At 36.6% G+C, this 22,395-nt stretch overlaps 1 protein-coding gene across 2 annotated transcripts in view; it reads right to left on the bottom strand.

Moving 5' to 3' along the window:
- The window catches only part of LOC117327364, a 45,754-nt gene that overhangs the window by 11,057 nt on the left and 12,302 nt on the right, over window positions 1-22,395 (bottom strand). For both annotated transcript variants that reach the window (XM_033884306.1, XM_033884305.1), the window contains exons 3-5: window positions 16,503-16,567; window positions 15,068-15,105; window positions 7,968-8,047 (exon numbers count right to left, since the gene is read on the bottom strand). In XM_033884306.1, coding sequence (XP_033740197.1) covers window positions 7,968-8,047; window positions 15,068-15,105; window positions 16,503-16,567 — 183 coding nt within the window. The remainder of the gene's footprint in view (window positions 1-7,967; window positions 8,048-15,067; window positions 15,106-16,502; window positions 16,568-22,395) is intronic.

Raw genomic sequence — 22,395 nt, 5'->3', positions numbered from 1 at the left:
TCATCGGTGACCAGGTATCTCAATTGGTAGAGCATCCGGCTAGTGTTCGGAGGTCCCGGGTTCGAACCCCGGTCTGGCCGCTACATTTTCTCCTCTCCTGTTACAAAATTGGCGCCCAACTAAAATACCCACGGTGGTGGTATAAGGGTCTTGTGTGTCTTCAAGGGCGAAGACTTGGAAAAAAGGAGGGAGGTGTGTAGCGGGACTGGACTGGGTCGATCATCGGTGACCAGGTAGCTCAATTGGTAGAGCATCCGGCTAGTGTTCGGAGGTCCCGGGTTCGAACCCCGGTCTGGCCGCTACATTTTCTCCTCTCCTGTTACACTACTGGCCATTTCTTTTATCATATTAGGCCTCCTAGTTATTAACCCTTATCATGCTTATCACATTATTACTTCCCTTTGTCCCCAGTGCTGAATAAAACAGTGAAAAACAGTAAAAAGTGTCTTTGGTTTTCATTTTAGTACTGTGAATTCATTTTCAGGGTAAACTAGATAAACCATATACTTTTTTTTAAAGGTTATGACCCCCTCTTTATATTTAAGTAGTTGGAAATAAAATTTACTCAAGGTTCGTTAAGTTTCAGGTGTAAACAGGTGAGATACAGGTGTTTTTTTATTATCTATATAAAACATGTAACATATCATTCATGTGTATCAAAATCCATTACATTAGAAAGATACAAAAGGTTTGTATTTTTTTACAGAAAAAATAAAGAATTTTATCACCAGTTCGTGACTTTTCTTTTACATATTTACTTCATTTAGATGAACATACATGTACCTAATCAGTCATCACTTTCGTTATCCACATTCGACTGTGTGTGGGGTGGAGGGGCAGGTTCTCGCGATTTGCATCGAGTCATTTCTGTGGTTTCTGTCACAATAATTTCCACAAAATCTTTCGTAAAAACTGTGTAAAAAAATCAACAGCTTCCATATTGTCATCAAGATCGAACTTGATCCCGGCGTACCTTGAAAGGAGCATTTACAGGTGGGGTATCGTTACGCGATCACTCATTATTGTCGTCAAATTCTCTGTCTCTTACACATTGATCTATTTGAATTTGTCTATAAATTTGAACATTACCAAAAGCAATATCATCAAACCCTTTGAATTCTAATGAATCGTCTGATTCTGCAAAATATTCCCGGAGAAAAGCATCCCTCTCTTCCTCGTGAGCAAGTGTAGGACGACGACTCAGCAAACGAATTTCATGAAATTAATTTAATACATCTTTTATTCGCTTCATTCAGATCGTCAGACACTGCATAATTTGTGAAGTTAAATAGAAATATATGAACCATTTTGTTATTGATTTATTGTTCACACAAGTAAGCAATAAATGTAAGCAGTAAGTATATGTACCGCTATCTACTGGCATGACTGAGTACAGTAGACTACACTTGCTTTGTGGATATTGACAGGATAACATATATTTACATACTAATTCAATTTTAGAATTGTAATTGAAATCTTGTGACAGCATGGCACAAATAGTCATCTGAACATTTGTTGTATATTGAAAAATTAATTTAAAGAAATTATTAACTCATTGCCTCGACATCAATTTTCAATTTATCAATTCATTGATTACTCCATGTTTTAAGTATGGTGTAGTGAGAATTTCAAGTCTTGATCATGACTTGATGAAAATTCTTCATTTACAAATTATTAAAATGAATTTGTTTCAAAAATAACACAAATTCCACAGCAATTTTATATAGAGAATCAATCACAATATTTCAGAAGTTATAAAATTACAAATAACAATAAACCGCTGAATATTAAATTAAGTGAATATCATATTTATAAGTATTTCTGCATTTGTTTTTAGATAATCCGGATTTCCGTTTTCCGTTGTTTTTTTTTTTGTTTGCTCACGCCTTACGCGATATGAAAAATAGCGAGGATTTAAAAAATTAATTCAAACACTTCCTGGGGTCGACATTAACTTTTTTCTGCACTTGTCCCGGACAAGTGATAAGATAAATTCACTTGTCCGAATGAAATAATCACTTGTCCTACATGTGTTTCTACTTTCCATCTGTTACGTGTAAACAGCTAGATGATTTATTATAAAGTAGACTATACTGACCAGTGCTCGAACGGGACCAGTGCTCGAACACTTTGTTTATTTTTGCTTCTCATTTCCTAAATCGTACTTTCCGTCCGTTCTTTCCACATGAGTATTATGGGGTGTAACAGCACTTTCTTACCTCCGGTAGCGATAGCTCTCTATCAAGGACGATAATCCAAATTTGAGCAGACGACAATGGTCATCATATAGTGTACAATCAAATATCATCAAACAAACATCGTTTCCGGAAAGGTTAGCATTCATGGAAAAATCTGTATTTTGAAAGAATTATCGCAAAATACATAATTTAAAAGAAAAGTAATGATTCAAATGTAGATCTAACACAGTTTTGAAAAAAATATCAAAATGACGGACGAAGACGGATTCTGAGTTGGGTGCGACAGGTGGTACCACTACGATTGTCTACTGTCACTTTTCCCAACAAAGGTTGACCTTAGCTTGATTGTCGACGAGTACCAATGGTTGTGTACCAGATGTAGACAAGAGGAATAAGTTTTGACATTTCTAGCAATATATAATAGGTATGGGACATCTTTACTCGTCAATGCTACTATGATCTGAATCGGAAGATATGCGCACTGGTCCAAAATGTCAGCTTCCCGCTGTGTTCCGGTCTATTTTTATCCCACGGGATGTTTGATAATCTGAACAATATTTTCTTAAGAAAGAATGTATGTATATATTACAATATAACCGACTTTACCACAAAAAAATGAAAACAACAATTTTATAGGGGTGTTCGAGCACTGGTCTGTACTTACGTAAATACCCGCCATTGCACAGGTGTCATGTGACCTGCTGCCAAAAATAAACCAACGTGCAAAAGTTACGGTGATAGGCTTGAAATTACTAACGGCAAGTCTGTCCTGTATAATCACAATTAAACTTTAATTTTTCAATAGGTATTGGAAATAAAACAACAAAAACTATGTTTTGTGTTCGAGCACTGGTCGGATGAGTCTAGAGGTAAGCACTGCAAGCCATAATTTCGACTCATAATAATTACTAACAACAATAAAACAGCAAGAAAGTATTATTACAAGTTATTTAAGTTTTACTAAACCATCCTTTTTTTACCTAAAAGCAGATGAATGAAATACTTTAAAATAATTAACTTTCATGAAGAACTGTTCGACTATATATACTGTAAACAAACTTACTACTATGAAAACATTAAAACATGTCACCGTTTTCTAGGGCACGGCAGTCTGCTTCATCTGTAGCCTCCTTAATTATATCAAAACTGATTCATTTTTATTACGATTCCAGCAGATGGTATCTGTCGTAGTATCAATGCTCTCACATGTACAGCATTCGCATGCGTTTAGTGATACCGATTACATGTTTTCGAGAGCCCTCGGAAGTCTACCATCATTTCTATGTAGTTCCGAATGAAGCTTTAATAAGCATGATCAACTCACTTCCGTTCGATGGTTAACACAATTTAAAGGAGTTTTTACTCATTTTACAGTGAGTATTGAATCAGTTTTGACTTCAGAATATAACATCAATAAAACACAAAGACAGATTTGCTACTTGTCCCGTCGGACAAGTACTTTAATGACTTCACTTGTCCGACATCAGTTTCGACTGGTACCGGACAATCGGACAAGCGTTACTGTCGACCCCTGACTTCAAGGTCATTTAAAACCCTCATCTTTTAGAAATTTCTAAGTTGTATATCAAAGAATAATAACTAGGGTACATTCTCTTCAAAAACGGACAATTTAAGGTGAACTTAACACTGTTTGAGTAGTTCGTCACAATCGAAAATTTGGTCGTGAATTCGGTATTTTGCTAATTATTTTAAAATCCTTCAAGGTAAATGAATAAAAAATGTTTTTCAAATGACCTCTATACACACCAAAGATTACTACACTGGGTTCATTCTCTCGTAAAAATATCGATTTCGGGTCCACTATTGGCCATTTCGGTAATTTAACTCTGACAACAATCGTGCTGCTAATCGTGAATGATTAAAAAATTAATTTAAAATACTTCTGGGTCAAATAAACCCCTAATATTTTACATATGATACAGTTGGACATTGAAGAACATATTTGGGTCAATTCTCCGAAAATAATGCCATTGAAAGCCCCTTTTTCATTTCGGTATTTCCAAGTCCGTTTCAGTAAATGACCAAACCACTCGTCTGTATATTCTAGTCTTTGCCGAAATAAAAACAAGCTATATAATTGTTCATTTTAAACATGACAACAACAACTGCCAACCACACATATCCATAAATGTTGATATCATCTGAGTATTGCCATAGTTATCTGTAACCTTGATTGTAAACCCCATACCAAAGTCTTGCACGAATCGGCCAATCAAATTGGTTTAACCTTTGATTTCCTTAATCTTGAAGTTACCTCCCTTACAACAGTTATACGTTCTAAGTATCGGCTACAACAAACAACCCCATGCACATAACAACAAGATATTATCATTTGCATTTGATCTATTGGTCGCTTTCGTCAAAGGAAAATGGTACATTTTGTATTTGAAAATGGATGGCAACGTTAATGCTATGACCAGTCACCCTGACCACAAATACCGCTTATTGCAAGCCTGTACACAGTTCTTTCTCCCAAACACGTAGACTGTGTATGATACAATGTATCGTCTCGAATGCCGTTATTGATGTATTTCTTTCTCTAAATTACAGAAATACACACCTAGTTGATAATGATGTAACATTCTAGTATATATATTTTACACATTTAAGTAAAATCACGGATATATTTGCAGACCTATGTTATAATGTCAGCCATTTTGGAATGAACACGGAAGGGCAAAAATATCAAAATATCCCGAGACGAATGCGCCTGTGCAATCGTTGTTTACCTAAATATATTGACCTGGGGTTGATTCACAAAGTTCAGGTTCATTAAGTCTTCACATTTCGCTAGCGTTATATTTCTCAAATCGTATGCATCGTGAAAACATCTACTGAATACGCTTTCAACATTTTCGGTAAAACTACTGAATAAAACGAAGATGTTTTTGCAAGTAAATTATTTGAAGCGTAAGGTCATGGGGGCAGCCATATTTCATTGAATTAGAAGTAGGTGGCATTGTGGTGAAAGTGGTTACCAAATATGGTTATATTTCTCAGTCTAGTTCTTGATGGCAATAACCGAACATTAATGTTCGTTTAAAAATGAAGAAATTGACAATGAATGGATGGACAATAAATGCCATATCACCAACACATATCAAGGTCATTTGCTCTTTGGGCAGGTGAGCAAATGATGAGTGTATTATCTAGATCAGAAAGTTAAGGACATTATGACTGACCACTTCAATACTACTTCTGACGTACTGGCCATTTACCTGTTGTGGTAGATTAGCATCACTCTAGCAGGTTCCAGCCAAACATATCTTCAGCTATATGTGTTATCAGAGCTGGCTGTATATACTACACTATTAGTTATGTCCAGGGCTATGGCTTCTCTGCCAAGAGTTCAGGAAGTCAAATACAAACTGGTGCCATGTGAAAGGCTACATGGCATGTACTGCATGTAATTTATAATACTACATCATCAACTGTCTAGATCTGTGCCTAGGCAAACTATACATGTACAGTATATGTGTTTGTCTATTACTCTTCAAGATGCTATCTGCTTCTCCCTGTCCTAATATTTGACACACAACTGCTAGCCTATATATTCACTTTATATCAACAGCATAGAAAAATCATGAAGAAAAATCCCTTAAGCGCTTATCCCATTGTAGGGCTTTTTGGGGTTAGAAATTTATTGAATTTATTTTTGAATTTATTTTCTCAATTCATCAATTTCCTTCCCTTAAAGAGACAAACGATTCCATCCACAATGAAATCTGCCCGGCAAGGAGAAAATGTAACTTAAAAGAATCTTGACCAAGTGACTCCAATTACACAAAAACTATAACATTAATGATGAAGGAATTAAGTAATCAAGACATTTACCAAAGGTACCCAGACATGTACAGACCTGCCAACCTTTCAAATTCAAAAATAGTAATTTGGCCCATTTTTGAGCAAAAAAAGAGTAATTCTTAACAATTCTTGCCAAATCTATTGCATCAAAAAGAGTAATTTGCTACTATTTCGAGAGAAAAAAGAGTAACGACCACCACAAAATAGTAAAGATTACTATAAAATAGTAGTAGTTGGCAGGTCTGCATGTATCAAAGGTACCTACCAAGGTACCTACCAAAGGTACCCAGACATGTCCCACAAGTACCTACCAAAGGTACGCGATACCCAGACATGTAACATACCAAACGTATCCAGACATGTACCAAAGGTACCCAGACATGTAACAAAGGTACCTACCAAAGGTACCCTGACATGTACCAAAGGTACCTACCAAAGGTACCCAGACATGTGTCAAAGGTACCTAGACATGTAACAAAGGTACAAGACATGTACCAAAGGTACCCAGACATGTACCAAAGGTACCCAGACATGTACCAAAGGTACCCTGACATGTACCAAAGGTACCCAGACATGTACCAAAGGTACCCAGACATGTACCAAAGGTACCCAGACATGTACCAAAGGTACCAGACATGTACCAAAGGTACCCAGACATGTACCAAAGGTACCCAGACATGTACCAAAGGTACCCTGACATGTACCAAAGGTACCCAGACATGTACCAAAGGTACCCAGACATGTACCAAAGGTACCCTGACATGTACCAAAGGTACCCAGACATGTACCAAAGGTACCCAGACATGTACCAAAGGTACCCTGACATGTACCAAAGGTACCCAGACATGTACCAAAGGTACCCAGACATGTACCAAAGGTACCCTGACATGTACCAAAGGTACCCAGACTTGTATCAAAGATACCCAGACATGTACCAAAGGTTCCCAGACATGTACCAAAGGTACCCAGACATGTACCAAAGGTACCCAGACTTGTATCAAAGATACCCAGACATGTGCCAAAGGTTCCCAGACATGTACCAAAGGTACCCTGACATGTACCAAAGGTACCCAGACTTGTACCAAAGGTACCCAGACATGTACCAAAGGTACCCTGACATGTACCAAAGGTACCCAGACTTGTATCAAAGATACCCAGACATGTACCAAAGGTTCCCAGACATGTACCAAAGGTACCCAGACATGTACCAAAGGTACCCAGACTTGTATCAAAGATACCCAGACATGTGCCAAAGGTTCCCAGACATGTACCAAAGGTACCCAGACATGTACCAAAGGTACCCAGACATGTGCCAAAGGTACCCTGACATGTACCAAAGGTACCCAGACATGTACCAAAGGTACCCAGACATGTACCAAAAGTACCTACCAAAGGTACCCAGACTTGTATCAAAGATATCCAGACATGTACCAAAAGTACACAGATATGTACCAAAAGTACCCAGACATGTACCAAAGGTACCTACATGTACATGCATCAGTTTATAAAGTAATTAAGAGATAACCATTTAAAAGACCATCTTTCTTATGACACTTATTTTTCCTAAGATATTTCAGATATACACAATTGCAAGCAAAGGCAGGTTCTAGTGCCTAGCTTCAATTATCTCCCATGAAGAATGGTGCCTCCCACATACTTCCCCTAAGAACATATCACCCTTGTCTAATGTTACTCATGGGTATTTATATTTACTTCTACTAGTAACAATCTTCCTTCTACTCCTATTATGTGTCTGCCTTCCTAATTGGCAGCCTTACTATGCAATGTGACACATATTTCATTGAACACCCTTCAAATGGGACAACCTTATTAGAAGCTTCCTATATGACACACTCATAACATTTTGGTTCTTTGGACGGGCAAAGAAGCCAGCTATGAGATATCTGTACATCTACCGGCACCTTTATGTGTATAAATACCTACCCTGGCAAGTATCTCAGTAATCTTCCTCTTCATTGTTTCATTGTAGCGGTCCCGTTTCACACTTCTGGCTTTTGGCTTGACTAGAAAGAAAAGAAACAGTAAATAATTACAAATACAGAATCTTGCTGACAGCACACATCAGGAGAGATGTCATATATATCATTGATGTATGTAGAGATGCCCTCCTCACAAAATCAGGTTATTAGAGAGGAGCCCTTAATTCAGACAATTAGCATCAATATGACACTGTTATCATTGTATTGGTACGTTTTTTGCAATTTTCCTCTAAATATGTGTTGCTTGATTTCTGCAATGGTTAATGAAACTTGAAAATGTAATGTAATACAGAACAACAAACTAATGAAAGAAACATTTAGTTACACTGAGTTACACAAGGAACACTGAGTTACACAAGGAACACTGAGTTACACAAGGAACACTGAGTTACATAAGGAACACTGAGTTACACAAGGAACACTGAGTTACACAAGGAACATTGAGTTACACAAGGAACACTGAGTTACATAAGGAACACTGAGTTACACAAGGAACACTGAGTTACACAAGGAACACTGAGTTACACAAGGAATATTGAGTTACACAAGGAACACTGAGTTACACAAGGAACACTGAGTTACACAAGGAACACTGAGTTACACAAGGAACACTGAGTTACACAAGGAACACTGAGTTACACAAGGAACATTGAGTTACACAAGGAACACTGAGTTACACAAGGAACACTGAGTTACACAAGGAACATTGAGTTACACAAGGAACACTGAGTTACACAAGGAACACTGAGTTACATAAGGAACACTGAATTACACAAGAAACATTGAGTTAGACAAGGAACACTGAGTTACATAAGGAACACTGAGTTACACAAGGAACACTGAGTTACACAAGGAACACTGAGTTACATAAGGAACACTGAGTTACACAAGGAGTACTGAGTTACATAAGGAACACTGAGTTACATAAGGAACACTGAGTTACATAAGGAGCACTGAGTTACATAAGGAACACTGAGTTACACAAGGAACACTGAGTTACACAAGGAGTACTGAGTTACATAAGGAACACTGAGTTACATAAGGAGCACTGAGTTACATAAGGAACACTGAGTTACATAAGGAACACTGAGTTACATAAGGAACACTGAGTTACACAAGGAACACTGAGTTACACAAGGAACACTGAGTTACACAAGGAACACTGAGTTACACAAGGAACACTGAGTTACACAAGGAGTACTGAGTTACATAAGGAACACTGAGTTACACAAGGAGTACTGAGTTACATAAGGAACACTGAGTTACATAAGGAGCACTGAGTTACATAAGGAACACTGAGTTACACAAGGAACACTGAGTTACATAAGGAACACTGCTAAAGAATAGCAAACTGACAAAACTGGAAAACACTGTTATACAACATAAAAACGATGAACAAGTTCTGGTATGAAATTAAACCTATCAAATATAAATGTGATACTCATCAACAGAGTAGAACCAATTTTAATGCAAGACTACACCATTACTCCTTCCTTCTCTGATGCCATGGAAACAAGACCAAATATTGAATGGAAATTAAAAAGTCATCTAAACCGACAAGACAGAAGATGTTATGAGGAGAAATGTATTACTTTTTACAAAATTGCGGTAAAATAGAACTTGGCATCATCATGTTGTAATTGATTTTGTGCTATAAACAGTGTACTTGGCACCGGTCCACTGATATAAAGATGGTGTCAGCTAAATAATTGGCATGTCTACACCAAACATTACGAACTTTCCTCCATTGCCTTAATACCAGATTTTACCTGTAATGTAGGAGGGTACACATACTACAGGAGGGTACACATACTGTAGGAGGGTACACATACTGTAGGAGGGTACACATACTGTAGGAGGGTACACATACTGCAGGAGGGTACACATACTGTAGGAGGGTACACATACTGTAGGAGGGTACACATACTGTAGGAGGGTACACATACTACAGGAGGGTACACATACTGTAGGAGGGTACACATACTACAGGAGGGTACACATACTGTAGGAGGGTACACATACTGTAGGAGGGTACACATACTACAGGAGGGTACACATACTACAGGAGGGTACACATACTGTAGGAGGGTACACATACTACAGGAGGGTACACATACTGTAGGAGGGTACACATACTGCAGGAGGGTACACATACTACAGGAGGGTACACATACTGTAGCAGGGTACACATACTGTAGGAGGGTACACATACTGTAGGAGGGTACACATACTGTAGGAGGGTACACATACTGTAGGAGGGTACACATACTGTAGGAGGGTACACATACTGTAGGAGGGTACACATACTACAGGAGGGTACACATACTGCAGCAGGACGCAAGCAATTATCTCACCAGATACAATTTTTTTTTTCTTTCACTCTATGAACATTTTATTCAAAATAAAAAACCACACACAAAACAAACAAATTCTGTAACTCAGATTAAATGTGTTACACTGTACATGTAGTCTGTTATGTACATTACTGACATGAAGCTTACAATTTTGAACTTATATAGAACTGATTAATTTGTTCCAAGTTAGGCCATCCATCATTTTACATTATCATAAGTAAACTATATTAAAATGTTTTAGGGAAGTGATCATGATACCACCATAAATAATCCTGCACATTTCAAAGCTACACTACATAATTATAAATCAAGTTAAACAGTTTTAAAACCCTCTGGAGACCTACAGTTAGAATACCCTGTCTGGTTACATGCGAGAAAATCATAAAATATTTATAGACAATTTCAGTTTAGAGGCTTTCCAAAGACTTAACTGATAATGCACTAAGGTCGAAAGGCTTTTGGTGTACATGTTAACAATTTACCAGGAAAAAAAAAAAAATGCGCTGACAAAATTGTTGTACATTTGTGAATACCATTACCAACAGACCACCAACCATGACACAACAAAAAATAAGCACTATCAAGTATACACAAGCCAGATATTGTTTCCAGGATCATCAGAGAACATAAACTTATAACAATCAGTGATTACGACCTTTTGATTGTGTTTCTTTGTAGGCCTGTAACCAGAGGAAGCTCTGCTGGTGGAGAATAAAAAATATTGGTAAAACAGCCGACCATGTTTAGGTCCCATCACATCAGGCAAAAAACATCTTGGTTCCCAAAGGTCATGACCTTTTGTACAGTTAACCACCCTCAACATGGTTCACATACTGTCTTAATTGTTAAAGGTATTTTGGCCGGTCTGTATGTTTTTACAAAGCTTAGACAACCACTGGTGATAATGTTAATTATGGTATACCCCAGCAGTTTTCTTGTTTCCATGACAACATATGTGGAATGCAGATTTCACCTGTACCTGGTGTTGTGTAATATATATATATCTACAGCTGTGTTATGTTCTCTTCAAGTTAGAGAGGGGGAGTGGGGGGCATGGATGGGGATGGGGGAGAGAGGAGTGTGGGGTGGGGGAGTGAGGCGTGTGGGGTTGGGATGGGGGGAGTGAAGATAAGGGGTGGGGAGTGAGGTGTGTGGGGTGGGGGATGGGGAATTAAGATAGGGTTGGGATGATTGGTGTTGGGGTGGGCATGGGAATGAAGATAAGGGGTGGGGGAGTGAGGTGTGTGGGGTGGGGATGGGGGAATGAAGATAAGGGGTGGGGAGTGAGGTGTGTGGGTTGGGATGGGGAATGAGATAAGGGTGGGGAGTGAGGTTTGTTGTGGGTGGGATGGGGATGAAGATAAGGGATGGTGAGTGATGAGTGTGGATGTGGGATGGGGAGTGAAGATAGGGGTGGGGGAGTACGGTTGTGTGGGGTTTGGGATGTGGAGTGCAATCGAGGTTTGTGGGGAGTGAGGTGTGTGGGGTGGGGATGGGGGAGTGAAGATAAGGGGTGGGGGAGTGAGGAGTGTGGGGGGGGGATGGGGGAGTGAAGATAAGGGGTGGGAGAGTGAGGCATGTGGGGTGGGGATGGGGGAGTGAAGATAGGGGTGGGGAGTGAGAAACATGGAATCTGATATGAGGGAGTGAGCCATCGGGATTGGGAATCTAGGAGTGTGGGGTAGACATGGGTAGTTAAGACATGGGGTGTGGGGAATGGGAAATATGGCAACTACAAGGGAGTGAGCAGTAGGGGTTGGGATATGAGAGGTGTGGGGTGGGGAGTGAAGGTGAAGATAGGGGGTGAGGGATTGAAAATCATGGCAGTTATGGGATTGAGCAGTAGGGGCTGGGAAGTTAGGAGTGTAGGGTGGGGGTAGAGGATCGAAGATAGTGGACGGCAGTGAGAACATGGCAGCTAACATATTGAGATATAGGGTTTAGGGATGTGGGAGTGAAGAATGGCAGCTGAGGGAATGATGAGTAGGGGATGGAGGGAAACCAGAACATCAAAAACTGCCAATTTACTCCCATCCTACTGTCTGGTTATATAACAGCCAAATCATACTGTCTGGTTATATAACTCCCATCATACTGTCAGATTATATGTTTTGGCTTTATCATCTACTAACAGTATTTATGTTCTAAACAATCTGACAGGAGATTGCATCTGTCAGCCATAAACAACAGAGACAGAAAACATTGGTTAATAACTATACCATTGTAATGCCGTAAACAAGATGATGGATAATATTGAGCATTAGGTGATAAAATTAAAGTTCCAATACATCTGTACTGCAGTTGTGATGTATAGGATATTAAACCTGATAATGTGATACAACTATTATATAAGATATTTACAAGGAGTTAGACATGTGGTTAACTGTACAGATTTTATATAAGATATTTATAAGTGTCAATTCTGGGACATATAACATGATTCTTACAGATAGGGAGTCATCAAATTCCACGATTCCTTCATTAAATTCAAATCAAGATATTGCATTGACAGTGGTCGACTTTAGATGTGAAAATTGAGATTGTGATAAATTAAAGTACAAAGTTTGATATAACATCCATTTTTCTGTCGCTTTAACAATCTGGTAACGACACAATTGTACCAGTTAGAACATTGAACTGTATGATGTTGTAGTAAATATATCTAATTTACTGTATCTTCTTACATTAATATACAAATTTCACCAATGCAAACAATATTATATCTTAATACAAAAGACAATTTATGGACTTTTCAATGTGTTTATATGCCATATAGACTTACGAGGCATGACACTGAATTTCAAGTGTTTTCCAGGCACAGACTGAAATTACAAGGACTTTTCATATCTCGGGGAACCATGTGTTAACTGAACGAGTGAAAATGTCTGATTCTTGAAATACAGGTTAAATATTTCCAAAATACAGGATACAGCATTAATAATGAAAACCTTCACCCAAAAAACTGTAGTAAATCTATGAACATGTATTAATAAACTTGTTTGGCTAAAACTAAACCCAGGACAGGAACAGAATGTATCTACATTTATATTGTAAAACGGCATCACTTCCACTGGTGTTATAATTCTGACCTTCCCTGGTAAACTTGATCAAACTCAAGTCATGCCTGAAATTAAAAATCATCCCGAACCAATTTGTACAACCAATTTGTTAGAACTGCAGCAGATATACTAATTAATATATAAGGAGCCCTGATCCCCCGACACATCCAATACACCAAAGACAATACCGTTACTAGTAAAACAAAGACAATACCGTTACTAGTAAAACAAAGACAATACTGTTACTAGTAAAACAAAGACAATACTGTTACTAGTAAAACAAAGACAATACCGTTACTAGTAAAACAAAGACAATACCGTTACTAGTAAAACAAAGACAATACTGTTACTAGTAAAACAAAGACAATACCGTTACTAGTAAAACAAAGACAATACTGTTACTAGTAAAACAAAGACAATACCGTTACTAGTAAAACAAAGACAATACCGTTACTAGTAAAACAAAGACAATACCGTTACTAGTAAAACAAAGACAATACTGTTACTAGTAAAACAAAGACAATACTGTTACTAGTAAAACAAAGACAATACTGTTACTAGTAAAACAAAGACAATACTGTTACTAGTAAAACAAAGACAATACTGTTACTAGTAAAACAAAGACAATACTGTTACTAGTAAAACAAAGACAATACTGTTACTAGTAAAACAAAGACAATACCGTTACTAGTAAAACAAAGACAATACCGTTACTAGTAAAACAAAGACAATACTGTTACTAGTAAAACAAAGACAATACTGTTACTAGTAAAACAAAGACAATACCGTTACTAGTAAAACAAAGACAATACTGTTACTAGTAAAACAAAGACAATACTGTTACTAGTAAAACAAAGACAATACTGTTACTAGTAAAACAAAGACAATACTGTTACTAGTAAAACAAAGACAATACCGTTACTAGTAAAACAAAGACAATACCGTTACTAGTAAAACATATTTCTAGTGAATCCTCAACCACAATTACTGAAAAATAACATGTCCAGGTCTCAGTTACTGAATAAAAACTACCATTCACTGTAACACAGTGTCTTGTTCATTAGAGGTTGGGTAGATAAAAGGTCGGAGTTGCTTCCCCTGCCAAATTGCTATTTCATGTTTGTTATATGTGTTTTTCATCTCATATTAATTGCTATGCATAAACTCTACATTTGTAAATAGTGTAGAAGATGAACAAGGTCAATTGTACAACGTATGAATAAACTTGATAACCCTACATCCAAGTAATGCTACCTTGACTTTAGACTTCTTGGTTTGTTAGAAGCAGTTTGAGGTTTGTTTTTTTTTACACACTTGACTCTTGTGATACACACTTGACTCTGTGACTTTCAATTTCAGTCATTAATAATTAACTTGAATATATTTTATGAATGAAATATTATTAAATATTATGGATGAAATATTTATAATTTTGTAATTGATAAGGATCTATATATATATACAACCGCCTGATGACCTCAGGGTCAGACCATTAGAAAACTAATCATATAACTTCAAGACATCCTGATGATCTGTCAGCATGTAAACTGTTACAAACTCACCATCACAAATCAAACTGGCTATTATATGCAAGCCTTTAGCACGAAAGGAATGATTCATGACAAACTCACCATTCTGATATTTGTGTACAACCTCCAATGAATAGGGCCTGGAATATAGACAGACACCATAATCAGTATATCGTAGATGAACAACATGCTAAACTTTAAGAGAGATCCCTGAGGGATCTTGGCACCCACCATTAAATGATCTTAATAGTTCTATGTCAGTCTTATCTCTACTTTTTCCATTTTTCCCTTTTCCTCTTAATAATCTGATAACAAGAATAAGTGGAACCGACATGTGGAGTTACTTGAGTTCTTATCAAGAATAAAGCAATAAGAAATTTCAATTCTCAAAATCCTAGACTGCTGCCTGTCAGCCATTTTATTTTCTTGATCAAAAACCTGAATTAATTGAACAAACTAGAAACCAAGGGAATTCGAAGCCTGCTTTCACATTTGAGAAATATCCCTCCTGTACAAGAAATAGAGATAACAAACTTCAATTATCAAAATCAAAGATGGTCACATATGTTGGCCATTTTGTTTTTCTGATCAAAAAATTCAATTGAACTGGCACAAATATGGACCAAGATGAACTTACTCATCATGTTCGAGAATATCGACCTTATGGTACTTTTCAAAATAAATCGATAACAAGCTTCAATTCTTAAAATGCAAGATGGCTGCCTGTCAGCCATAACTTTTTCTGATTAAATCCCTAACTGGAATTTGCAGAACAAGGGACTAAGGGAAGCCTACGCATGAAGTTTGAGGAACATCCCTCCAGTACTTTTCAAGAAATAGCAATAACAAACTTAAAATCTCCAATTCCAAGATGGCCACCGTTCAGCCATTTTTTTCTCTGATAAAAAATCTTAATTGAATTGGCACAACAAGGAACAAAGGGGAACCTACCCATGATAATCACATTTGAGAAATATCCCTCCAGTACTTTTCAAGAAATAGCAAATAGCAAAAATAAACTATAGCAAAATTCAAGACGGCTACCTGACAGCCATTTTGTTTTTCTGATCAAAGCACTAAATTGAAATGGCACAACTAGGGACAAAGGGGAACCTACACTTGAAGTTTGAGAAATATCCCTCCAGTTCTTTTCAAGAAATAGCGATAACATGGATGGATTACGAATGGATGGACGACAAGTGGATGACTGATGGACGACGGACCACAAACACAGGGCGACTTGAATAGCCTGATCTGATGACGGTGAGCTAATAAATCGTGGTTACAAACATTTAGAACTGTGTAAATATAAACTTTATTCGTGTTACAACAATTGCCAAACACGTTATATCAACTTATATTAATCAGTCTTGTTGGCCTGAATAGAAGGTGCTATATATATACTGTGGGAAGAAACAGACCGTTATAAACCAGACTCAATTAAAATCAATGAAATGATTTGGTCTCTCATATGCTGTTTAGAAAGGCTATATGCAATTAATGAATTATTTGTCCAGAAATAAATATGAATACTTACACCGACTTGGAATTGCTGGCTATGTTACAGCTAATCGGCATTAGAGACCCTCGATGGTTCCTCAGCTGGGAAGACAACAAAAACAGAAATTATACTAATTGTCTGTTAATTAGACATGACATTCACTAATTGATGCAGGCTAAACGGAGCTTAACAAAGGATAAAAGAAGAATTTTTTTCAAATAGTTATAACAGAAACATTTTTCAAAGTCTGTAATCAATATGTACTTTGGTCATGTTGAATTTATCATGATAATCAGCAGGTATATATAAATATTGTCTATGGAGCATTCACATGGCAATTGCCAGTATACACAGTCTTATTTTTGCACATCATTTAGCAGGAAGGATTATGTCATAGCACAGTGATAATAAATGCCATATGAAATGGTCCACAAAACAGACATAGAAGTTTATCAATAACAGATGTTTATATACTATATACAGACAACTCTTTGTACAGTAGCTAAATAAAAAGGATTCTGGTCATCATATGAACAAAATAATTTTTCGGTCAGTTCTATGTAAGCAGTCTCTGTATATAGTTTTGAAATCATAGTGTATAAGGTACAGCACTCTTTTTTTCACATGATCCATTAGATGAAAAATTGATTATTGTGGAATATGTGAGAAACGAAAAGTTTCCAGCTGGCATTCATATGGGAACATGGATGCCACTGAGAGTACACTCTGGAAATCATGTCTCTTGATCAAACTGCTACGTTAAGAAATCTATACATACATGTGCATGTATATAGATATAGCTATTTGTAATTCTCTGTACATGTATAGTCTAGGCGTTGTACATCAGGTCTAGCCAACGATCCCCTATATATTCCAACTGCTGCTACATTGATCTGGAGAAGTGCTGACACAGGACACCTGCCATGTAGGGATATGTCCAATATCTAATGTATCCAAATATATCTTCAACTTACTATATAAGCCATATGTCCCCAGGACATTGGCAAGCAGGACATATCTAGAGGGCAGTAGATTAGGGGCAGAGCACCTATTTCATCCTACCTCTGAGCTTTGTGTTCAAATCTTAAATATTTTTGTAGCATGTTAAGCTAAATATTGTAAGTCTGGTGTACTTTTCTTGGCAAAATCATTTTATTTTCTCGATATAGTGTATATTAACTGTTGCAAGTATTTCAATATTTTTGGGGGCAATACAATATTTGACTGTGACATATCTTTCCCTGTGAAAAATTCCAGAACAATTCTAGAACTGTCTTCATATGTTCTGGAACAGTTCTAGAACTGATCCAGAGTTGTGAAATGAGACAAAATTCTTTAGAACAGTTCTAGAACTGATCCAGAATCGTGAAATGAGACAAAATTCTTTAGAACAGTTCTAGAACTGATCCAGAATTGTGAAATGAGACAAAATACTTTGGAAGAGTTCAAGAACTGATTTAGAACGGAATATTTAGAACTTACACTACTATTCCTTAGGTTGTAGGCCTAGTTCTGTATTGTATTACAGGAGGATCAGATTTACTCAAACACACTGATATCTCTGTAAGTGTTTTACAGAACTGTTGTACACAGAGAGACCAGTGGGTCAAATTGCTGCCATAAGAACTTCTGAACAATTATCAATTGACCCAATCATAACAGGAGATGCATGCAAAGCCGATATGTAATAAATTGCATTGTGTTCTGTTTACAGTACCCTGGGTCGCAATTAATTAATTCTAATTTGATTTTAAAGCTAAAATAAAATCAAAACATGTACATAATATAAGATTGGGAACATCATATATCTACAAATAAAACAGGAACTCCTTGAGTGAATTAATTATACACTGAACATCACATGAGATTGATATAGTAGATGCTACACACACCAGATACTGGGCATCCTCACAAGATACACTATACATTTGTCAGTGGTCCTGGGGCTTCAGGGACGAGGTAAAACCTATTGATTCAGGCTACACCAGGCTCAGTAGCATCCTATCTCAGAACTTGTTAGTGGGACTCCATGAATGGAAAATATTTGGGAGATGAAATGGAATCGATAAATTCCGAGGAAAACTGGAGGTATAAATTCCAGTAAGGGCAGAAAGGGGAGAGGTTAGGGAATTAAAGGGTAAATGTATAGAGGGAAGGGAACATGTCCAGACATTCTACTGTGGAGGTGTGTGGTGTTGGACCTAGACATCCCAGGAGTATGCCAGTGATTTGGAAAAGGCACTGGGTCATCCTGTAGATGAGATACCAATCACCACTTCTGGTCGACTCACTTATGGAAGTTGTGTTGCATGTCTGAGATATCAGTTTTGAGGGGGTATGTAGTCAATGAAAGTTGAAGCTACCATATGGTCTGCTATAAAAGCTACACATGGTCAGGCTGTGAAGAGCACAGCCAGAGAAATAAAACTCACATTTTATAACCTGCATTCAAGTGGACTGTATAGAACACAAGACTACAGCCCCCTTCCAAACTTTAAAATAGTGTTATAAAACAACTGAACTTTCTCCATTAAATGGAGATTAAAATGTGCCCTCCAAATCAACAGTCAAGTGTCACACACATACTATATGTATCATACTGTAATTTATATAGTCTTCTTATACGAGTCTTTGAGTTAACCAGTAGCTTCAGGCTAATTCACTTCAACAACTTTAATTTTGTAGCCTTTCATCCCAGCATCCCCTGGTCATTTTGATATATCATGAACCCAGCTCTTATGCTATTCAGACAAAAAAAAACCCACCATAAATGCATTGGACACCTGTGACCTTTAAATAGGTCAAGGTTGTTCATGCCCAGATGCTACTTGCCAATAAAGTTATCCCGGGCCTCATGGTTATTGAGGATATGTCCTTAATCCCATCATGCCACAGACCTGTCCCTGGGCCTGGAGCTCTTAGTTATTGAGAAGTTGTTTAAAGGAAAAAGTTGACACGGAAGGGTTGTACAGTACTGCACAAGGCAATAAACTTGAACATTTTAGTTACAGGTGAGCCATAATATGAGCAATGTCACAGGGCTGTAATATAGTGGTAACATACACTTCAGAGCTACTTTTACAAAATATAAATACATCAACCTTATATTACCACAACAGTTGACATTAACAGTGACTTCACAACATGCCAATGCATTCCCAGTTGTCTCTTTTTGCCTTTTGTGGGGAGAAATCTATTGTTTCACTTGTTTTGTAAAACACATTGATGACAACTGGTACATATAGAACATGTGATCCATTTGACAGAAGAATATATGGTATCAGTTAAATACAAAGTACAAAGTGAACTTATTCAAAGCAACAGTAAAGAATACATTTTCAAAAGAGGAAAACACAATGATCATGGATATGTTATAGTGAAAGTGTAATATGGCCTCACCCTAAACACATACAGTAGACACCAGGTCCACATATATTTGTTAATATATAACTGTAACATTCTTGTGGTGCCATGTACCAATACATATCTAGAGTATATAAACGTTGTATACCTTTTTACATATTGTGTTAAATGACACCTTTTTTCACACTCTAACAATACCATAGTATTTCAGTCCAATTTCTCACTTCTAAACTTCCATTGATACACTGTCTTGATTACAAATTCAGGGTCACAATCATGGCTCGGGACTGAGATATTGTTGTCAAAATGGTACGGTCTCTCTCTGACCTTCAATAAATAATGACGACAAAAACTACCAGTTATAAAAGATAGAGATGCTTCTCACCTTTAAATTTTCCCACTATAATAGTAGCTAAGTTGTTTCTCAGTTTCTGTACAAATCAGCATAATCATATAAGTCGGAAGTGATGACTACAGACAGAGAGAAAAATGTTACTCTAAATTGTTACGCCCCCAAGTCTGTCTACATGCCAAAACAGACAACTCTTTTACTACAACACTATTACATAAGATGTGAAGTCTATAAATAGATCTGTACAGATAGGTGTAGGGATAATCTCATTCAAATCGGTTAGATCTTCATGTTGGAATTTTGCTGCACATGTGAGAGCCATCAGAGGATGAACTCAACATCTGGACTGATTTATTTCATATTTGTTAGCTTAACTTCAAATTTATAATTTTTTCCATATTCAAATTATCTCTCAAAAATTAAATATCTTCACAAATATTTCATACATTTAATTAAAAGTCTTTAACTGTTACCACGTTCTTTGCACTAAATTACATAAGATTTTGGTATGATCCAGTGATTAATATCTTTAGTTTTTTCAGATTTTGCTTGGTAAAGTAACCAAACTTTCAGAGCTGAGGTTTGAGGAATGATGAGCATGGATGAGATACAGCTGTGAGCTAGGTAAAAACAAGCGGTAGTAAAACTGTAAATGAAAACATCCACTTCACACAATTCAATTAATACAACAAAAATAGGAACCAACACATGCCATGTTCCATCAATTATTGACCTAGGGAGGCTAATACCAGATTTCAGTGTGTTAAATCAAAGCTCGTTTGTATATTCTGTAATATAGTTCAGTGTACCTGCAGGAATACAGCTTAAATTACAGAATTTTATTTTTTGCAAACTGACAAAATCTCCAGAATTTGCTATCCTTCCTATCAGATGATGAGAAATAGAAGAGAAATCTTCTTGTAATACATGTACATTTCATCATGAACTGTCAACACGTATTGAGTACAAATTACATAGGAGTAATGCATGCATGTGTGTTTATCTGAAATATACTTTTGTATATAATGTTAATACGTAGTTTTAGTGTTGGAATTTGCAATTAAATTTTACATTGTAATATCAAAGAGGACTTCATATATACATTGTATATACTTTCCATTTTTACTTGCAATATCCCGTCAATCTAAATTTGTCGAATATAACTGTAGCCGAAGTAACAATTCAGACAGACGTTAAACGGAAATTCACTGAAAACAAAATTAAATTTCCTCAGTAATTAAATTTGTCTGAAGGCAGACTTAATTCATCACCCCACAAAATCGAAAAATTAGATTGAGATTCTAATTTTATACCGAAAATCACCAGCCATTTCTGTGTGACCTTGAACAATCACAAATCATTTTAGATTGAGCCAGCTATGAGTTAAAGGACTAATTTACAATCATAATCTGTCCGGATAATGAGCTATAAATCACATTAATCCCTCAATAAGCTTGTAGAGGCATGGACATATTAAAAAGTACAAATACATTGTAAGAAAGTTGCATTTAAACTTGTAAATCCTTATGGTGTAAACTGTTTATATTCCACATACATTGAATTATTTTTCCTAATTTTTTCTCCTCAGTTTAATAGGTCATAAAAATGTACACTTTAATATTTTGCTAACTACAAAGTTTTTTTGGGGTAAAATGTAGTTTTGTTCATGTGCAACTCACAATCTAAGTCCATTTGTTCCAAATGCCCCAAAAGATCAAAAACTCAAAATATCATCAAATCAAATTATGCACCAGACAAACAAAACTGTATATCATAATTATAGAGTCTTGAATTTTTCAAAGGGATCTTAAATTAAGATTTAAAGGCTGAAAAGGGGCAAAATACTTAAAAAATGTTCCTGATTTGAAAACTAATTCTTCAGTCTTATAACAATGATACATTACGTTGATCTATTGTTTTAATTTGCCTTTTGTTTTCTTTAACCTACAAAGTAGGTTCATACATTGTGTAGTAATATACATACTCTGTTAGCGTAGAAGACAGATAAACCTAGACAACAGCACTATCCCCTCACTGTCTACCTACACTGGGATCTACATGTGCATGAAGCCAGTCAGAATGCCTTGTACACACCTATGCACCTGTCACTAGAGTTTACCTTCACTACACATCCCACATGTTGTTAGGCTGCTTATCTCTCACAAAAAGTTCAGCTATAATATGCAATGAGATTTTCTTTTTTTTTATTTTCAG

Source organism: Pecten maximus, chromosome 5 (genome assembly GCF_902652985.1).
Source record: "Pecten maximus chromosome 5, xPecMax1.1, whole genome shotgun sequence".
Lineage (NCBI taxonomy): Eukaryota > Metazoa > Mollusca > Bivalvia > Pectinida > Pectinidae > Pecten > Pecten maximus.
The sequence above is the reverse complement of the archived record's forward strand: the minus strand, read 5'-3'. Positions and strand labels throughout refer to the sequence as shown.